Genomic DNA, 22,478 nt, shown 5'->3' on the forward strand with positions numbered 1-22,478 from the left:
ACAGAGTAATCCTTTTTAAAATAATTAGTGGAAATAATAATTATACAAAAAAAATCAAAATAAATAAGTCAATATAAAATAACTATTATAAAATTAAAAGGAGAAAGAAAAAAATGCCTTAAAAAATAAATTAAGCCAATCGAAATTAAACGTATTTAACAGGAATATAACCAGCTCTAAAGATATTTGCAAAATCCAGAAGTACATTAAAGCTGGTATGTAATTAGTAACTAGAACATGGGAGATCGTGAGAATGTAAAATTTATATAGATACAGGGTTATAACTCTGTGTGCCAGAAATTGCTAAAGGTTATTGTTGGCCCAGAGTCTGCACTTTATTATGGATCTCTGGTGCTCTATACCAGAAGTAGCTGTTATTTCACTTGAACTGCAAACAAAACATTATTAATGCTGAAGAAGATATTAATAAGAGAAGAACAGAATCAACTTGTGAATTAATATTAATAGATTTAGATATTTATCATGTGATTGTGTAAAGATTATTTGTACTATGCTTGTTATAAGGTTCTATTGTTGTACATAAACGTAAGGGTATATGGTGTCTTATTAGAAAGACCTGGAAATGTTTAATAAGTGTAGAGGTATTTCTAGTAACACTGTCAAAAGAACTTGATTCAACCTTCGATACATTGGCTTATTTTACAATAATCACTACAAGCAATTGCCCTTATTTGCCTTTGTATAGTAACTAAAATTTAATTCTTAATTTAATTTGAGATTTTAGAGTTTTATGGAAAGAGTTAAGATGATTTTTAATTTTTAGAGCTCCATATGTCATTCCTGTAGAACTTTTTCAAGTTAAAATTGTTCAAAGTTTGTTCAATAAGTAAATTGATCTCAAGCATGTCATTCTTGGAAAGTTGCTTATTAAAGCTAAATTTACAATATAGTCTCCTGTATATACTGATATAATTAGCTTATCAGTCGAAAATGTTCTGCTAGGACATTAGTAAATATTTTGGACATACTCCTAGTTTGATTTGACTAATGATTTAAATTCACAAACCCCTTCACTAGATAGCAAAACTATTATTAAAGCAAAATTCGTAGGAATTTCTTGTAATTTTTACTTTCTAGATAAAAGCTTTATTAGTAGAAACCGGAACTTCTCATTTACATATTGTAATATAACCTATTTTAATTGACCTTATCATTAATTTATTTTAAAGTTAGATGATGTCAATGAACGTCTTAGTATTACTAATAATGAGGTTAGTTCAGCTAAGACGTAGAAAAAATTTATACAAAATATCTTTCTTTGAAATATAATAAATAAAAACTATTAGCAAAATTAGCAGTATAGATTGTTTATACTCTCGTATAGAATTATCACCATCAATAAATTTTCTCTGTCTACTGAAAACTTCCTTGATTACGTAATATTTTTCCGTAATATTTTATGAAAAAACTAGTAAATACTATATTATTGATTTACATACAAATTAGAAAGTGATCCATAATTGAAACCATTAGCGCTTGCATTAAAGATCCAATTAACGCGAGGTTAAAATACAAAAGTGACAGGACAACATGTGACAGATTATCTCTTTAATTCACGTTCATTTTTTTCCATGAGTGTCTAATTAAATTTGCAATTTAATTAGTACATTCAGGGTGTATCAATATTTACTTTAATTGATTTGATAATTGCCAAATTAAATTATATGATGCTTATGAACTAAAATGTTCTACCTTAATTGGCTACTCGAAAAAGTATTTGTTTTTTAAACATAATCAATAATTAATCTTATCTAATATTATTTCAGCTTTTTGAAAAACAAAAAATACATTATTATTTTATTAGTTCAAAATGATGCTCCTGTTGCAAGTGATTTTGTTTTTTGCTAGCCTGTTCTGTTCTTTTATCGTAAGTTATTTTATTAAACATTTAAAAAAAATTTAAATGTTTAAAAAATACATTATTAATGTAAATATTTAGGCCTAAATTATATAAATCATTGTTCAGTAATTTAATTGTTGGTGTCGGTGCTTCTCCATACTGTTTAGGCCACAATTTTATTAAATTAATCATTTTTAAAGCTATTGCAGAATATTTTGATAATCAATTTAAATATATTTGATTTTGTATTATGTTTATCTTTACTCGTTTCTTCTTTGGGTGAGATTCATGTATATAATCTAAAGCTGGTAATTTGAATAATGTGTTAATGACTATTAGTTGGTATTCCAGGTAAAATGCATAATATAAACGTTCTTCTCTTAGAAGTTAAATAGTCCTTAATTTTCATCAAACTGTTGGATATTCGTCTGGGCTTATTAACTTGCTAAAAGTTGTAGTAATATAATATGTACGTACTTATTTTCCAGATATCTGAGAAACCCCAAGATTGAAAGTTAAAAATTGTAAACAAAATAGACGCCAACATAAATCTACATTTAAAAATTATGCGTCTGTGAACAAGATGCTCAGGCCTTAAAGCTTCCATTACATTAAATACTTCTCTAAAAAAAATGATTAAAACTGAGCATTATTCTAAAAATACATTAATCCAAAGAAATTAGCAAACAACTAACTTATTTTAGTGGGAATCCTGGTAAAGTAAAACTTGATTACTTTCTTTTTTGAGGTGCGTCGTTATTGAACCCTCAACATTTTAAATATAATTCTTTTTTTAAGCTTAACCAGAATTTTGCATCAATTAAAAAAAATTGACTTAAAATCACAAATTTATGTAGAAATGTTGAAATTCGTCATTCGAATTGAAATAACTCGTTCATTTTGCTCAGAAGAACCTCTCATTAAATTTCTGTCTCTTTTGGCTGGTTTTTATTTGGAATTCAAAAATTCCAATTCTATAGAATATACTCTTTCCGCATACTAGGTTTCTATAGTTTTTAATATAGTACCAAAATAACTTGTTCGGTTATAATTTTTCAAGAAAACATTCTCGACCACTACTAGGGTAATGTTGTATAAGAGTACGCAGGCTTATTTCTAATACATATCGCCATCTATTAAATTATCTATGCAGTCAGTCATGTTCCAAATAGCATAGGACACTGTACAAAAATAGAAATATATATAATATCTGGCAAATGGCCGCCTCGACTTTCGTGACAGACTCTTATTCGTTTTGAGAAATTTTCAATTACATTTTCACATAATTGCGGCCCAATTTCGCTAATAATACGTCTAATTTCGTTTTTCAACTGTGGAATTGTTGTTGGGTTATTAGCGTATACGAGGGATTTTAAAAAACCACAAAGAAAAAAGTCACAAGCCGTTAAATCGCATGATCTTGCGGGCCAGTTCTGGTCTCCATTCCGTGAAATGACACGACCGGGAAACTTTCTTTGCAACAATTGAATTGCTTCACGTGTAGGTGACATGTCGCACCATCCTGTTGGTACAACATGCCGCCCGTATCCATACCATCCAATTGAGGCCATAAAAACTTAGTGAGCATATTATGATAGCGTTCGCTGTTCACGGTAACTGCATTTTCAGCCTCGTCCTCTAAGAAGCACAGTCCAATTACTCCACCTGTCCAAAGTCCGCACCAAGCAGTGACTCTTAATGGATGCATTTTTTTCTCATGAATAACTCATGATTTTCTTCGCTCCAAATTCGGCAATTTGTGTGACAAAGTGTGCCTCATCGGTAAACAGATTTTTTTTCGAAAAATCGATATCCATTTGTTGTTTTTGCAATACTCAAGAAGAAAATGTACGGCGCGTCGCATGGTCCACTGGCTTTAATTCTTGGGTCAATTGAATCTTATAGGCACGTAAATGAAGATCTTTTGTTAGATTGCTCTTCGAAATGTGCAACTGCTGTGCACGATGACGGATAGATGTTCCCGGATTCTCGCCAACACTTTCACACACTGCGGCAATATTTTCAACAGAACGGCTAGTACGGCGACGCACTGGTGGTTTTACATCCACGACAGAACCATTTTGTTCAAATTTATCAATTAGCCTTTGGACGGTCGTGTGATTTGGTGCATCGTGTCGACCAAAAAGGCCCTGTAATTTACGAACTGTTTCCGCAAAAAGCAAAACAATCTCCATATTTGTAGTGTGTTTTAACAATAATAATTCGTTGTTCGACCGTATATCCTTCCATGGCTACTAATCGCAAACTGTTTACATTATTCTTTTCAGTTTTTTTTTGACATACTGCGATAAAAAAAGAATGCTGTGCAATTCAAAACGTGCCTTCCTATTGGGACACCCTATACATTATCGATACACCTGTTTTAAAAATGGCCGAGAAGTGTTTGCATGGGTTAGCGATCTAATTATTGGTGCTTGATAATTAGTATTTTGTGAGGTACCTGCAAACGTTATAGGTTAGTACACGTTATTGTATGTTTTTTTAGAATATTGTTGTTTGTGTGGCTAAAATTAAGCAAGAAGTAAGTTAATAATAAAGATATTAAGCAAAATCAAAAGTTATCAACATATGCAGAAGAGTAGGCAGTAAGCAATGCATAAGAGTACGCAGTGCGTCCTCTTAGACTTTGTAGTGGGTATACAAGTAATAAAGCTCTAGTGAATATAGCATAGAAATAAACGTTTTTTTCCAAATTAACAAATTTAAAATATGAGCCGTTAAAAAAAAAGTTAGCGGAAGCTAGTGTTCACCGAAGGCAATATGGAAGAGATTAGGCAAAAAAATGCAGATGGTTTTAGTAAAAAAAAGTATAGCCAGGGAAATGGGAATAAAAAAAGCAACACTAAGAAAACGGTTAAAAGCAGGAATGATCCCCAGCTCCTTAGGACAATTCAAAACTGATATAGGGGTGAAGGGGGCACAGGGGACCGGCGGGGCACATAGGTTCGCTAGGATTATTTGATTACAGGTAGCGCCATCTATTAGAACATATTAAAAGGGGCAAGCACGGACTCTACTTTACAACGTATATCAGTTACAGCCATGCGGTTGTAGTGTAAGAGTCAACCTAACCTAAAATCTGATTTTCAAGGTACGATATATTAAATTCTATACTTACTTTAAGTGTGATTATACCATAGTTGTTTAAATAATATCATCTTTAATATCCCATAAAGAAACTACCAATATTATGCTATAAAACAAGTTAGTTGTCATTGGCATAAATTAAGGTTAGTTTGAGTGGTGGTCATTTTAATTTTTTTGTGACGTTGGGGCACATAGGTCCTCTCATGGTCCTCTGTGCCCCACTTATAATTTTTATTTTTTATTGGCTCTGTTTTTTTTAAATCTATGTCTTCCTAAATGTTGTTTTTTTTAGATGGTTCGTACCTACGTAAAAAACCTTCATGGACGGAAGAAGATATGAAAATAGCATTTCAACTGATCAACCAAAACGAAATTTCGGTACGAAAGGGCTCTGAACGGTTTAATATACCTAAGACTTGTATTTTGCGTCGCAAAAAAAACGAATTAATTCTAAAATCACTAACGAACGACCATTTTAAACAAGTTTTTACTGAGCAGCAAGAAAAAGAATTAGTTGCGCATATTTTGGACTTAGAAAAACGCTTTTATGGTGTAACTCCTTTGGATGCTCGTAGATTGGCCTTTGAATTAGCGGAGATTATGAAGCTTAAACATCCATTTAACATGACCGCAAAATTGGCTGGAGTTGACTGGTTCTCCGGATTTAAAAAAAGGAATCCTCAGCTTTCCGTTAGAGCACCCGAACCTACTAGCATAGCGCGAGCAGCTGGCTTTAATAAGCCTCTAGTTAAAAAATTCTTTAATGTTATAAGAGCAGTTTTGGATACCCATAATCTTCAACCAGACCAGATCTATAATATAGATGAAACTGGGGTCAATTCAGTTCCAGTTCTTAGGAAAATTTTTGGCTGAAAAAGGGAAAAAACAAGTTGGCCGTATAGTAAGTACTGAACGTGGATTCAATGTCACAGCCGTTTGTGGAGTTTCAGCTGCAGGAACCTACACTCCGCCATTTTTTCTTTCCCCTCAGCGAATGAATCCATTATTTATGAAGGGATGTTCACCAGGTGCAGTGGGTTATGCAGTTTTATAAACTACGTAAAGCCTAGTCCAGGCAAAAAAATATTATTAATCCTTGATAATCGCAATAGCCACAGGACATTGGCTGCAATAAATAAGGCAAGAGAAATTAATATTATAATGGTCTCTCTTCCACCCCATACGAGTCATCATCTACAGCCACTTGACTGCACTGTGTTTGGGTCTTTAAGGCACTAGTATGCAAAGGAGGCATACTAATAATCCCGGTTCTCGTGTGTCATTATATGATATTGTGGAAATGTTTTCCAAGGCATTCCTTCATGTTGCTACTATGGAAAAGGCTGTAAAAGGTTTTCAAACCACAGGAATATTTCCATTTAATGATAAAATTGTTCCCGATGATTGTTTTCTGCCCGCCGAAGTCACAGATGTGCAAGTGGAAGAAGTGGAAAGTCCCGTGATCCATGACCTTTCACCTTGTAAAAATTCTCTGCCTGTTGGAAATCTAACAAACGACAACCAATCTGAAGCTGAAAATCCGATTAAGAATCCACAGTCAAGCTGCAGTTATAGGACTTTGTTTAAAGATGCCATTATAAAGGTGTCTCCAAGGCCAAAGTCAGATACCCGTAAAAATTCTCAGAAAAAAAATAGCTGAGCTTAGCATGCAAAAGAATTGATTAGTTCTCCATTTAAAGACCAGCTGATTGCAAAAGAAGCTGAAAGTAAGCAAAAGACCAATAAGGTGAAGAGGAAACTTAAAGAAAATGTAACTGAAAAGTCTTCAACGAGTATGGAAAAAAATAAAAAGACAAGGAAAGATAAAAAACAAGTTGCAGAGCTTTCAAGCAGCGAGAGTGATGAAGAAGACGCTAGCACACTTTGCATTTATTGTCCAAGCAAATATGGAGAGTCAAAAGCAGGAGAGGGATGGATTCAATGCCAGAACTGCCGTGGCTGGGCGCATGATGCTTGCGCAGGCGTATCGGAGGACGAACTAGAATTTATCTGTTTAAACTGTTCCTAAATATAAATTAATTTCCTAAATTCCTAAAAATTTACGTAAAAGTTTGTTATAAATAAATGATTTAAAGTAAATATTTGTTTTATAATTTTGTTGTTGTTAAAACCTAAAAAACACTATTATTGGTATCGTAAAATGTCTCTTTATTAAATTATAAACGATAAGGTTCATATTCCCATGTGCCCCGGTACCAAGGGGCACATAGGACCAGCGCAAATTATTAAATAATCCTTTTAATTATATGTTTTGTCACTGTTTATATCAGTTTATGCATTTAAATCAGTAAAGCAATAGATATAGTATAGTTAGTGAGGTTTTCTCAATCTTAGCTGCCATTGGGAAAAATGTATAGCTATATTAATTCCTTAAGCGGTCCCCTGTGCCCCCTCCTCCCCTACCTGTAGATATGGAGGTTGATTTAGCCCAACAAGTAAGGGACCTGGATTTTAGATTTTATGGGATTACCAAGAAAGATTTGAAAATAGCGGTTTATAAGTTTGCTAAAGCTAACAAACCTCGGCACAGGTTCAGCAATATTAAAAAAATGGCAGGTGAATCGTGGGTAAAAGGGTTTTGTCAAAGACACAAAATAGTACTTCGACAGCCAGAAAAATGTTCAAAAGCCAGGTAGATCGGTTTTTTAAAAATCTTAAGCCTCTTTATGAAAAAAGAAACTACCTACCAAATTTAGTATACAACATGGACGAAAAAGGGGTATCCACAGTACCTAATAAATTACCAAAGGTTTTATCCAGCAAAGGCAAAAAACTGGAAAAGTAGCTAGTGCAGATCGGAGACAGCTCGTTACAGCGGTATGTTGTTTTAGCGTTACGGGGACATATATTCCTCCGGCTATGATATATTTCCCAGAAAATGGATGAAAGATGAGCTTTTTTTAAATGCACCTACCGGTACCTGCAAAATGATATCGGACTTTGGGTTTATAAACAAAGAATTATTTTGTCAGTGGTTGCGGCATTTCAACAGCTACAGCAAACCTAGTGCCGAAAATTAAGTACTGTTGATCCTCGACAACCACTCCTCTCATCGTGATCTAGATGCAATAATTTCCTGCAGGGATACTATATTGATTTACTCTCCCCACCATCTCATGCAACCACTGGATGTTGGTTTCTTTGGCCCATTAAAGTGTGCTTACAGTAGAGAGTGTGATAAGTGGACGGTAAGTAACCCTGGAAAGGTAATAACGCAGATGCAAGTTGCCGGACTATTTAACCAAGCTTATATCAGCGTCGCCAATATTGGAAAATAAGAAAACTCATGCAGAGCTTCAATATTCTTCATATATTCCAGAATATATTCCTATAATCCGGATCAGTTTAACGATGATGTTTTTGCCCCTTTCTGTGTGACAAACGCACCTTTTATTACTCCAGACGCACCCACTAATACAACAGACGCACCCATTAATACGACAGATGCACCCAATTATATAGAGAATGGCCAGCTCAATGATAAAGTTGTAGTGGAAATAGATGATCCCGAACCTTCCACGAGTATTCCGATACATGCAACACCTTCTCCGTTGCCTTTGCCGCAAATAAAAGACAAACCAAATCGTTCTAGATCAAGATCACATAAATCCGAATTACTCTCTAGTACCATTCAAGGATGAACTTCAATGACTTTCATGAATCTTGCACCATATAATACGTAATGAGAGACTGTTTGTTTTAATTGTTCAGAGTGACGACTTTAAGCAGATACTACGTTTTTCATTTTCCTTTAAAGAATATTTTTTAATTTTGTGTTACTTTCAATAAACTTACCTTTTGTATATGAAATATAACATGACGTGCAACCATATTTTAGAGAAAGATATAGTGCGTACTCTTATACATTAGTATGCGTACTCTTATAAATGTTTGTGCATAAGAGCACGCATCTGAAGACATTTCAAAAAATTTGAATATCTCCTTTTTGTTTTACAATGTATAGCATAACATGTTTAAAACATGTTTTACTGTGATTATTTTATATTATAAAATTTTAAAAATTTCTCGCTAAAACTCAGGAATTACTTTAGAGTTAACAACATGGCTTTCTCTATAATAACACTTCGTCGGGCCTCTTTCATATTATTAAGTCCATTTTTTTTTGTTCTAGAGAGCTAGCCCTATTCCAGATAATCTTACAGTAACCATATCAGATGGAACTATTCGGGGTACAACTTATACCACTGGCAATGGCAAGACCTATTATGGATTTCAAGGGATCCCATTCGCTATTCCACCCCTTGGAGAGTTAAGACTAGAAGTAAGTTATAATTATTATTATATAACACATGATATATCCAGATTTGTAGCCTGCTCAACCAGTGAAACCGTGGGATGGTATCTTAGATACCACACAAGAGTCTAAAGGCTGTATCACCGATGGTTACTTGTCCCATCCTGATGTTGAAAGTGAAGATTGTTTGTACCTTAATGTTTTTGTACCCAATGTCGAGGTAAAATTAAAATATTTTTAATATATATATATTACTTTATTCTAATCTTTTAGTCCACTGAAACTTTACCAGTTATGGTTTGGATTTATGGTGGAGCGTTCGTCAGTGGCAGTGCCAGTAAATATTATTACGGACCCGATTTTTTGATTGAAAAAGACGTCATAGTAGTCACTCTTAATTATCGATTAAATGTGTTTGGTTTTATATCTACAGAAGACTCGAATCTGCCAGGAAATTTGGGACTTAAAGATCAAAACTTAGCTTTGAAGTGGGTACAGAAAAATATTGGCTATTTCGGTGGTGATGCTGAAAAAGTAACCTTGTTTGGTCAAAGTGCTGGTGGCACCTCTGTTGGGTTACATTTGATTAGTAAACAATCTAAAGGTAGGTATTATATCAGCATTAAATAGTGAGACACTTATGTAAGTGTCAAGATGTAGCAACCGATCAAATGTAGCAAGACTTGTTCTATTGAAAGTTCCATGCAGCAAATGCTAAGAATTCTTTTTATTTAAATTTATTGAACATAATCTACATTAATAAAGTGTAACGTATTCTTAGTGTGAAAAAAAAAGAAAGTTTCACAGGTTTAGGGCTTCAAATTAAACTGCTTTTATTTCTGAAGAATTTCTGACATTTCAGCCTTTATTTAGGCCATCTTGCTATTCATAAAATAAGCAAACATTATCAAGTGTTGCGCTGTAATAAAATTTAAAAATTTCTATCCATAATCTATATTAATATAATTCGTATAATGGAAGACTAGAACAGCATACGAATGCATCAAAACATAAGCGCGCAGTCTATGTAAATGCAGATGAAATAATATTAATTCTCATACTTAACATGGGACCGTATGTTGCAATAAGGGATGCTCTGGTACCTAATAGTAATGCGGCATATGTGTGCTTACTTTAGAGAAAATTTGTAAGGTCGAAGAGTAGCAGGATGGTATATAGGACTATATCTATATAGCGGAAATCAAATTATCAAACACTTAACGTATTACATGATAGACGAGAATAAATAGGTTCATTTTTACATAAAAATAGGAATACAGATAAAATTACTGAAGATCTGAAATTATTTATGAATGAAGAAGATCACATTTTAAAAAAGAGTAACTGGACATTCCAGAGTCAGTACCAGACGTATCACAACAAAGATGGCAATGAATAAATCATTAATTACAAGAATATCCCAGACTGTTTATTTCAAATTACCTATTTGTACTTGTTTATATATATAACTAGTTTCCTAAATTACTCATTCGTCAAGCTGCTTTTAGAATTGACTTGGTAGTGGCACTTTTTTTCACAAAAGTGAAATTTTAAGTATTCATCATTTCCAAATAGCAAATATACGTTTTGTAATCAAGTACTATGGAAATTCTCTATCACAAGTCATCGACATATAAAATTATAGTGTTTATTTATTAGATTTGGATTGTCTTATTTAAGTCATTAGATTAGATAAATAACAATGGCGTGACTCATTAAACCTCTACAGAAAAGTCAAAGAGGCGGTAGGCCTAAACAAGGTGGACATCTGATTAATACTCGAAGAGACTAAATAATAGAAGTAGAATAGAGAAAGAACATTTGGATGAAAAATGTAGAGGGATGAATGATACAATGGCACAAGTCACACAAACTGTATTACTGGACCTTTGATTACAACCGACGAGGAAGAAGCTGCTACAAGAGGAAACAAAAATGGTAAAACAATAGGACCTGCTAACTTTTATTTAGAATTTACAAAGTTAATGAATAACAACGGAATAAAATGCCTCAAAAAATATTTAATAATATCTACTATACTACTATACTAATACGATTGGTATCAAATTTATAAGCTTTATGGGCCACCTACTTAAGACCTTGCTAAAAATCATCAATCACACAAATAGGAAGAAGAAATAACACGGACACAATTTGGAATTTGTGATGCTCTTAGTACATGAGAGGCACTTTTTGGTATACAGGTCTTGTTTCAGAGGTGTAGGGGCGTCATCGGTGACATATATGTATGCTTTATTGATTACCAGAAGGCATTTAAAAGAGTTAGGCATGCCGCACTTATGTCACTGCTTTAAGAGATTGGTATAAATGATAAAAATTTAAGAATCATCAAAAATATTTACTATTACCAAAATGCTAACATGAGAGCAGATAATCAGTTGAGAGAAGCAATTTCAAAAGAGCGTGAGTGATGCAAGGATGTGTACTATCTCCCATGTTTAATATTTACTCCAAACATATCTTTACACAAGACTTGAAGGAATGTGATAAAGGCATATTTATTAACGGACAACGTTCAAATAACATCAGATACGAAAACGACGCAGTGATATTCGTGGACGGGAAAGAAGGGTTACAAGTACTGATGACACGTATAACTGAAATAAGCCAACAGTACGGATTAGACCTAAACACAAAGAAGACAAAATATATTGTCATTAGCAAACGTCCAGTCGTAATGCACAGCTGACTATCAACCAACAGTCAATTGAAAAAGTGGAAAACTACATATATTTTAGCACGAATGTAAATAGTCAATGCAATCACTCTTTGGAAATAAGACAACGTATAGCAAAAGGCTGAGCAGCATTTATAAAAATGAGCACCGTCTTCAGAAGACGTGACGTGTCTTTAAAAACTAAAATATTCGTACTACAGTGCTATACTTAATCAGTTCTGCTACACCGAGAAAAGGCTTGGATGCTCTCAGAGCTAAAGCTATGAAAAAACTGGAAGCATTCGAGATCTAACCACGACTGGACTGTTCCACACAGTCGCCAGCAAAGTAATTATTGCCATGTTAGTCGTTAATATTCGGAACGAACAGACACCGCAAGAAGAAGATTATTAGATTCATAAATCTCCTGGCACGGTCATTTATATATCAGGATCAAGAATGCCACCTATGCAGGAGTGCTTTTGATAGTCCCTGAGGGTCTGTTTCTTAAGATCTAAACAAGGATGACTAGGACATCCATCTATCGTTAAAACTCTTTTCACAAACGGAGCAATCGATTAATAGCCCTGCACGTTCCAAGCAAACATTCGAGTCTAACTGGATAAAGTTTAATTTTCTTAAGAGTCTCTGATCCTCAGATCCCTTGACACCCTAATAAATCTACCACACCTGGACCTTGCACTTGGTAAATATGTACTTGGTGAACTGTTAGATACTAAATGAACTATCGCAATATGTACAGGAAGAACTGATCCTTCTGATGGTGAATGACTATAGGCATCTACGACAGCGAAGAGCATTGTGACTTATATGGAGGAATAGCAGGGCTTCAATAAGTCTAATTTAGTAAACAGAAGAAGCGCCCATCAGGTAGACGGATATGAAGGACTGAGTTGGTGCTAGTTCTTGTGGTACTGCCCCATATAATAGCAGAGCTAAAAACATTACAATCCTCGAAGCTGAAGTATTTGCTGTGTGAAAATGCAGACATAAAATCTTAAATTGTCAATACTAAAACACGGTCGTCTCAATTTTAGATAGCTGAGCCGCCATTAAGGTTAATCCGGCCGAAAAGTTGAGCTACAAGCTTGGATTAAAGTGTACAAATGTCCTAAAGGAATTGGTGAAGGTGTTTTGCAGAGATCAGCTTGTCTGGCCACCTGGCCACTCAGGTAATACTGGGAACGAGGAATCGGGCTTTGGAGACAAGTACCTGATCTAGGGAAGGTTAAACTACACATAGCTGGGCTACACATATCTTATCAGAAATGCAAAATCTGGCTAGTGACATGTCTTTCAAGTTGTTACTAGTAGTGGCATTTAAGTGCCGTTGACCTTGGATGGAGCACGAAACTGCTGAGCACGCCATTAGAGAGTGCCTAGCACTCACGCCCTTTAGAATTAAATTTGTGGGCAAGCTTACAATTTGCCCCAAGATATAAAATCTTTGAATACAGAGCGTTTTTCAAGATGATTGGACTGCTGTTACAATAGCTTTAGTAGTTAATGCTATCGGTAACAGTATACCAGACGATAAGTTCTTGATATATCTCAATCATTTTTAAAAGCATGCTGAAACTTCAACCAAAAATAAAGTATTAATTTTACTCGATAACCACCAGTCGTACAAATTGTACAAAAGTAGACTGTAGCGTTTTTCCCGTTCGTTAAGTGTGACTTACAATAAACACGACACGACCACTTACAACTACTCGAAATATTTATTTTCACTGTAATTATTTACGACTATTTATGTCTGATTTAAATCTCACTCCAATATTTTGAACTTTACTGCACTAAGTTGACAACTGCCTCCAAGCGGCGACGCGGCTCCTTATATACTCGGCTGCTTATACACTCTCGCTCGACCTTAATTCCGGAAAATTCGCTAACGTTTGAGACGTCGTGCAGTGTGCCACTTGTCATTCTGGAATGATGGAGAATCACCTGGGCTAGAATTATAAAATCACGACTCGATCTCGATACGATCACGACTCAGTCGTGACGAGAAGGGTGATTCTTAATTTTAATCGTCGGCTAAACTCGTTTTATTCGATTTGATTAGGTTTCTTGGTATATATTTGTTATTTTTCCTAATTTTTTGACAGATGGAAACAAGGTTGTGAAAAATAGGGTCGAATTAGATCTATTAGTTGATGTGTTTAAGAAAGCTTCTTCATAGAAAGTTGAAGAAAACCTAGTATGACTTGAATTGGTAAACAATCAATAAAACAAATACGTTTAAAAAAGGACGCTGACACATTATGCACGTATTAAATAAGGAAGAAGCTATATGGTCTGGTGCATACGATATACCCAAGCGTTTCGTCGACGAATCGTTAAAAACTAGGCAATCCGTAAGACACTCACGATTGAAAATTTTATTTAGAATTAGTCATATTGAGTAATCGTGTCAAATCGTAATTTTAGAATCCCAGTACTGGTTTCTTGGCATTTTCAATATCGTTATAATACGGTGTTTGCATTTCTGAAAAACAAATGGCATTGTCTTGTCATTTATTCTGCACTGTTCGCACAAGTTGTAACCTCTGGATTCATTCTATCTATTCCCTTCAAATAGAAGTTGAGGCTCTTATATGATAAATAATCCAGGAAAACCGATGACAATCTACGACACACCCAGCATAGCTAAATTATCTCTACCGCTGACCCTCATGCAATCAAATATTATAGCTGGATTTGCTTGCACAGGCATATATCCCCTAATAGAGACATATTTATGGAACTAGATTTTGCACATTCATATGTCATGGATAGACCAGCTCCTATAATAAGACAACACCAAATGCCACTGTAGTTGTCCAAGAAGCACCGAGTGAAGATCCTCAATATAGTAAGAGAGCTGATATCTAGCCAACATCACCACAAACTCGCACACTGCAAGCAACGCTAAAGGGTTAAGACCAAGCACCTCGCAGGCTTTATTTTCACCAGAAACCGTTAGAGAATTAATTAATAGGCGCTCCCTAGATAATGGGATACGAAAAGTCTGCAGTTAATAGGAACACGCCAGAGAAAAATGCTATCCAAAAGGAATATGAGACAAAAAAGAAAAAAAACTTAAGAAAAAAGTGACAGTTAAAGGATGAATCAAATACAACTAATAGAAAATCCATGAAAACCAAACAATGCCAGAACAATCAGCGACAGAGTGATGTTGCTATTGTCTGGTTTGCTTTTTTATTGGTCGTTAACCTACATGTCGGTATTAAGCATACTTCTTTAAGCTTAGTACCTTTTTATCTCTCTTAAAACCTATACACAACTTCCAAGTTTTAAGTGCTGTAATTTAAAATATAATTGTTCAAATCTTTACGTGGTTCTATTTCTCGTTAATTATTATTTGAATTGCCACACTTAACAGAGTTTTTCTGTGTCCTTGAGACGCAAATGCACTTACTACACTGACATCTATTCTTTTAGGGTTATTTCGGGCAGCAATATTAGAAAGTGGATCAGCCCTAGTTACTTGGTCAGTAGACTGGGTGGCTAAACAGTTGGCATTTAAAATCGGCAACAATATTCCTAATGCTGATTTTGGGGACGACTCAAAAGCTCTTAAAGATTTTTTAAAGAATAGAACTGTTGAAGAAATTATGACTGCTTATACCGAAGCAGTTTCAGGAATAGTAAAAGAGGATTTTAAATATTTATTTGTTTTTTAAGAACGAGTTTTTAGGATCACATTTATCCAACCATAGAGCTGGAAAGTGAAGACGCTTTTGTATCCGAATCTCACTATGAATTAGTTGTCAGCGGTGATTTTAATCAAGTGCCCATTTTGGTTGGTGTGTGCTCGGAGGAATCCTTGATGGGACTTAAAAGTAGGAGTTTTAAAAATTAAATCTTTAATTTTATTCTTAATAATTTTAGATCTTAATAATGCCCGAAAAATCGGTCAAGGCTTCGATAATATTCCAGAAACTACAATTCCTAATGATCTCCGGCCAAATTCCAGTGATACTACTATAGTGGCTCAGGAAATCAAAAACATTTATTTTCAAGAAAATGAGTTATATGCTGAAAATCTAGTCGGCTTGGCCGAGGTAATGCTATAGATCAGTTATTTTTTTATTAACTCATGCCATAAGCAGAGTTTTTAGTATTATAGTGATAATAGATACACAAGAGGGGTTATTAAGCAAGCAGAGCTATCATCGAAATTTGTACCAGTATACTTCTATGAATTTGCTTACTACGGTAGACCCATTACTAAGGCTTTTATACCAGGTAAGGAGAAGTATTTTCAAATTAAACTAAAAACCCTAACATAACAATTATAGGCGCAGAAAGGGCTGGCCATGCTGCTGAGCTTCCATTTCTATTCAATAGAACCGGAAGTTCTAGTGATATTGATGAAGACCTATTGACTCAAAATCGCATTGTTACTTTATGGACTAATTTTGCAAAATATTTGTAAGATCATTTCAATCAACCAAATCCTTTAATGTAATATTCAATTTTTAAATTTAGAAACCCCACTCCTATTAAGGACGAATTATTTCAAAACCTGACGTGGCCAACAGCAACTCCTGAAAATCTACAATATTTAAGCATTAACAATACTTTGGAGATCAGATCACACTTCAAAAAGGAATCTTACGCAAAATGGAATCAGATATATGAAAAATACGGTGCTAAACCATATATTACTTTCTAGTACCTCCAATCATGATTTAACCACAATAAGTTTAGTTTTGCAACCATATCAATTGGCCTCTTTGAATATACTTTATAAATATGCATCAGAAATATATGTACGTCTTTCTTTAAGTAAATATTATTTTCCTTGGGATCCGGTATTGTCAGTGTTTAACATGTTCTCTCTTTATATTATTTCTGTTTATTCTTTAAAAATAATTAAGGTCATCCTCAGTATTTACTCTCAAAGGAAAATGTCTTTACATGTCAATAAGCTTTAAGTCGTCTGTTATAAGGTTTCCGTTTTTATCTATTAGTCTCGGGAGAGGATTATTGGTCTTTCTTTTAGTTGTTAACTCATCACATTCTTTGATTTCACTCCATTTTTTTTGCTTCCATTGTTTATTTTTATAATGAGAATTATATCTTGATACTACTAAAGATTACGTCACTCTTCAGTTGGGAGCAGGTGGTCAGGAAAAACTGTTTTAAGAGAAATAATATTGTTTCAACTGCCACCTATTTGAAGCACAACAAAACAATTAATTTATTTATTGTACAACTACAAAGCCTTTGGTTTTGTTATCAGAATTATTTAACATATTAAAACCAACTGCCTGTAAGTAGGCTTAGACTAAACCAAATGACCATCCAATAAATTCTTTGTTAAGAAGTTTCTAAGCCTACTGGACGCTTTTAACATAGTCATGGCACGCTAGATTAAAATCGAATATTGGAGGACAAATATGGCCAGGTGTCCAGCGTTCAGTTCTCCATATGACCTTTGACTGGAGTTCCAAAGTTCAAAAAAAATAAAAAAATCTGCAAATTTGGTTTAAAATGAAGAGAAAGCGTATATGGAGGAGTTGAACTGTAGCAAAAAATTCAATAATTTCTTCTAGATACTTGATGATATTGAGAAAATGTGAGAGCTTTAGTAAAGCAACTGTCTGTACAGGGTCTTTCCTCATATATTGACCCCCCCCTACAGGGGTAATGCGAAGTTTTTTCTTATGGAACACCCTGTGTATGACTTCATAGTTAAAGAGAGCCGAATTTTCTGATTTCAAATATATATTGTTTAACTATGTTTTATTAAACCGTTTCGGAAATATCGGGCTCCAAACTTTAAAAAAATAATATATTGAAGATTTTGATATTTTTCGATACTCCTACCATCTACCGTTTTCGCCGGAAAGTGGATGTTTCAACTTGCCACTGTCTCCCCTAAGGTTAAATAAAAATAAGTCTTATTTATTATAACGTATCAGATATTTATTTAAACAATTTAGACCTTACATCGATTAAGGATGCATTTTTCAGTTTACCAGGTTATTAAATACACCTTTTGTATTGGAAAAGTTAAAATATTAGTATGTACATTAAAAAAGTAATCAAGTACAACTTATAGTCTTAATACCAAATGACAAATGACAACATACCATAAATCGAATATAGAAGAGCTTTTAGTCAAGAAACTAGTTATTTTTAAACATTTTAAAGTTCTGTATGTTGTCATGGTCAATTTACATAATGTTTCCTAATACATTGGTTCGATTAGGTTGTATTTTCTGCTCTAGTTATACTGTATAAGGCCGTACGTATTTACAATATTTAAAATATACATACAGTGGTTTTTGATTATTAACTATCTTTGGCAGTAGAGTACAAATTCAAATTTGCAGGTATGTCAAAAATATGTTTGAAAGAATAGGCTGCTCTTGCACGCTACGCCTTATTGTTCTAAATAAAATTTAATTTATTTATCTAAACTCAAATTAACTATATTTTTATGACATATTATTTTGATATAGGTTTATCATTTTTTGATGAATAGCCCAAAGTTAGAAATTGAAGAGGCCTAGGTTAAAAAAAAGCTAAATTAATGAAGATCATAAAAATGTTTAACTTAGGCTCTAATAATATATTTTTAGAATACATTAAATTTTTTTTAAATAATAAACTATATATACAGTTTTTCTAATAAAAAAAAAGGTTTATATTAATATACAGCGTCACCAGATTTTTTTGTGCCTGATATTTAAAAAAGAAAAAAATGGCAATGCGTAAGTAATTTTTGTATTAACGTCAACAATATATTGAAGAATATATTGTTGCATACAGGATGTCAATTTAAAAAGTACCACCCTAAATATTTTAGGACCTTAAATTAAAAAAAGGCAAAATATATAAACTTTATGGGTTGCGAGGCATTGCATCCACTTAAGTCATTACATCACTTAAATCTTAAATGGAAGACAGGCTTGAGTGATGCCCTATTTTAAAGGTTATTTAATTACTTTTTCAAAAATAGTCTATACTGTTTAAAAACCAACAAAAAAAGGTTAATTAGTAATAGTATCAAAATATCAACAGGAAGTGTGAAAGTTTTAAAAAATTGCCCCAATGCTATTGTAATTTTAGATTTTAAATCCTCTTATATTTTCTAAGTTTAAAGGTTGTATGGGTTACAAAAGGGATTTATTATGTCTTGAGAGGAAAAAATCTAAAAAGTTTAGATCAGGTGATCGGGGTGGCCATTTAACTTACAATCTTTAACCAATCTGGAAAATATTCAGCGGGCCACCAGCATCTAACTGCTATAAAGTAATGCAATGGAGGCTCCATATTGCCCAACATATCTAGTTGAGTTTACAGATTTTCTATTATTATTTGACTTATTACTTTCTTAACCAGACTTAAATAGAAGTTATCAGCAGTTATGATTTTTAAAATTCTAAGGGTCTTAGTAGTCAGATTATCGGGCTATTCAACTAGCCCTCTTCAACCTATCTATCCGTCAGGATAATGTTGAGCGAATAACTCTTTAACCGCAGAAATGTGATTAAATGATCCAAATCCATTTTGCAAGCACAATTGTGTTTACAGATTTTCTATTACTAATGGATCTATCACTTCTTTGATCGGACTTAAATACAGCTCAATATTTGCGTCTTTTCAAATCGAAAGGGTTTTAGTCAGATGAAATCCATCTATCTGGAAAATGTTCGGCGAATTACTATTTAATTGTAGAAAAGTAAGTGGAGGCTCGATCTTGTTACAAATAAACAAGATCTTCTTGCAAACTCATATTATCAAGCACTATTAAATTTCTAAATTTTCTATTATTAATCGCTTAGGTTTTTTAAAATCCAAAGGGTTTAAGTCAGATGATTATGGTAGATATTAAACTGTTCCTTTTCAACCAATTCATCGGTAGAGGCTCCATCTTGTTGCAAGTCGAATATTTTTACAAAATCATATTACCAAACATATTTACTTAAATTTTCAGATATTCGTTTATTAATGGATCTGTAACTTCTTTGATCAGACCTAAATAGAGCTCACCAGTTAGGTTTTTTACAATCCAAAGTGTTTTAGTCAAATGATTTAACTGGCATTCAACCAATCTATGTGTCTGGACAATTTTTAGCACACTTCTATTTAACTGTAGAAAAGTAATAAAGTTGAACTTCATTTTGATGCAAATAAGCGATACATTCTTGAAAAATCATGTTACTAAACACATCAAGTTAATTTTTCATACTTTCTGTTGATAATGTATCTAGTACTACTTAAGCAATCTGAAATAGAGCTCACGTGTTAGCTTTTAGATCAATGGGTGTATATCGAATAATCAAGGTGGTCACTTAACTAGGCCTTTACAATTGATTCATCGATCTAGAAAATGTTCAGTGATTACCACTATCTTACTGAAAAAAGTAATTAGATAGAGGTTCCATTTTGTTGCAAGTAATAAGATCTTCTCACAAAATCATGTTGCTAAGCACAGTTGAGTTTCCAGATTTTCTATAATTAATGAATCAATCACTTTCTTAACCAGGCTTAAATAGAACTCATCAGTTACGTTTTTAAAATTCAAAGAGCTTGAATTAAATGAAGATTTAGCTGCTTCCACCACTGCATCTATCTGGAAAATTTTAACGAATGGTAATATAACTGCAAAAAAAATGAACTGGAGGCTCCTTATTACAAGTGAGCTGCAAATAAATTATACTTTCTGGTAAAATACATTCATTCATAATTGAAGATCAAAGGGCTTTTATTGGATAATTGGGATGATCATTTAACTAGTCCTCTTCAACCCATTCATCGATCTAAGAACCGTTCAGTAAACTACTATCTAAATGGAAAAAGTAATGAGATAAAGGCTCCATCTTATTGCAAGTAAATAGAACCTTGGAAAAAACCCAAAGAGTTTAAGTCAGATGATTGGGGTGGCCATTCGACTGGCCCTCTTTAACCAATATGGAAAATGTTCAATGAGCCATCTAGTTGAGATTTTAGATTTGATATTAATGGAACTATAACTTCTTTAGGCAGACTTAAATAGATCCAAAAATGTCATCCATTATTCTCTAAGAAAAAACAAAGAAAAACACAAAGTAACGGTCTTACAACATGTAATAAAAGGGCTACATGTGTTTCGCTCTAGTTAGAGCATCATCAGGCCTTTAGAAGCCATTCATAAACTTCACAGTCAAATTTGTAGCGAGGGTATTCACGTACTTGCCGTATGTCCACCCTCTAACCTTTGACGTCGCAGGGTATCCGTCAACCCCTTTCACTATTCCTTTGTACAGTTATAGGAGAAAAAGTTGTGTTGTAATTAAAGGAGCTTAGAGTTCCCTCTAGCCTCTCGGAAAAGCCTTTAGACAGTGAAGAAACCAGGTAAAGATTGAAAGTAGACTGTTCGGTTGTAATAAGATCTTATTGCTCTTATTCTTTATTATTACAAAAACTAGTAAGTAAGTAACAGGTTTGGTTACTTAAAACTAAATGAACAAAAATGTCCTTAAAATCTAACAATCCCCCATTACCAATTTCTATGATTAAGCGCAGGCAGTTATTTGGATAATGTACCGGAAAATTCTGCACTCTATTAATGACGCAAAATACTATGATTTAAGGGACGGGGTTATGATGTTTTGTACAAGCGGTTACGGATGACATTTGTGACGCAAAGCCGGAAACTCAACAACAATCAAGCGAAGCAATCTCAATCAATCGGTCAACATTTAGCCCTGCTCTGTTAATATACAGATAGTAATTATATTATCACGGACTCGGTTATTACTTGTCTTTCACCACTTTGAGAAGACAAGTAATACTTAATAAACGCGGCTACTGCCTGCCCTACAAAACACGAAGAAAGATAGTATCCAAGCAGTATTTTTTATCAATAAAATAATTAACGGAACGGTACGGTCGCGGACAGAGCAGAAAATAAAAAGTCAACAATAAAAATTATCAATAAAATAAATCCGCAGTGAGTGTTTTTCTGGTTGCAAACAAGAATGTAACTTTTCGCGAACGAAATTAATAAACCGTTGGTTTAATTACCCGTTTACTACCTGCCCTACAAAACACGAAGAAAGATAGTGTCCAGGCACCAATTAATAATCGCGGCTGTTGCTTGTCCCACAAAACACGAAGAAAGATGGGCCCAAACAACAGTTTCAAAATAAAATAAAACGGAACGGAACGATATCAATAGCAACGGATTCGATAAAGATCTTAATAAGCGAGCTTGGAAGCGGCCGGTCAACTGTCAACATGTGGCTCTTATCTAACCTAATTCACACTGTCAACCTCACGACAAAACGTAAATATTGAAAATTTAACGGTGCTGAAATATGGAAAAATTACTGGTACTTAGCTCGAAAGGTATGGTACGACCTTACTGCGACGGATCTGTAATTTTTTCGTATTTCAGTACCGTTAAATTCTCAATATTCATGTACTGTGAAGTTTGTGGATGGCTTCTAAAGGCCTGATGATGCTCTAGAGCGAAACACATGTAGCCCTTTTATTACATGTTGTGAGACCGTGACTTTGTATTTTTCTTTATT

General features: G+C 33.8%; 1 protein-coding gene across 1 annotated transcript; it reads left to right on the forward strand.

Annotated features, from left to right (window-relative positions):
• The first annotated feature begins 1,731 nt into the window (after positions 1–1,731).
• Positions 1,732–16,742, forward strand: LOC126745485 (juvenile hormone esterase-like). Its single transcript, XM_050453347.1, has 10 exons — positions 1,732–1,888; positions 9,123–9,272; positions 9,322–9,465; positions 9,519–9,849; positions 15,388–15,593; positions 15,644–15,788; positions 15,838–16,010; positions 16,068–16,194; positions 16,248–16,380; positions 16,438–16,742. Exons 1-10 carry the CDS (start codon positions 1,832–1,834, stop codon positions 16,622–16,624), a joined length of 1,653 nt encoding a protein of 550 aa, XP_050309304.1. The 5' UTR covers positions 1,732–1,831; the 3' UTR covers positions 16,625–16,742.
• Positions 16,743–22,478: the final 5,736 nt, after the last annotated feature.

Source organism: Anthonomus grandis, chromosome 16, assembly GCF_022605725.1.
Source record: "Anthonomus grandis grandis chromosome 16, icAntGran1.3, whole genome shotgun sequence".
In the NCBI taxonomy this organism is placed as follows: Eukaryota; Metazoa; Arthropoda; class Insecta; order Coleoptera; family Curculionidae; genus Anthonomus; species Anthonomus grandis.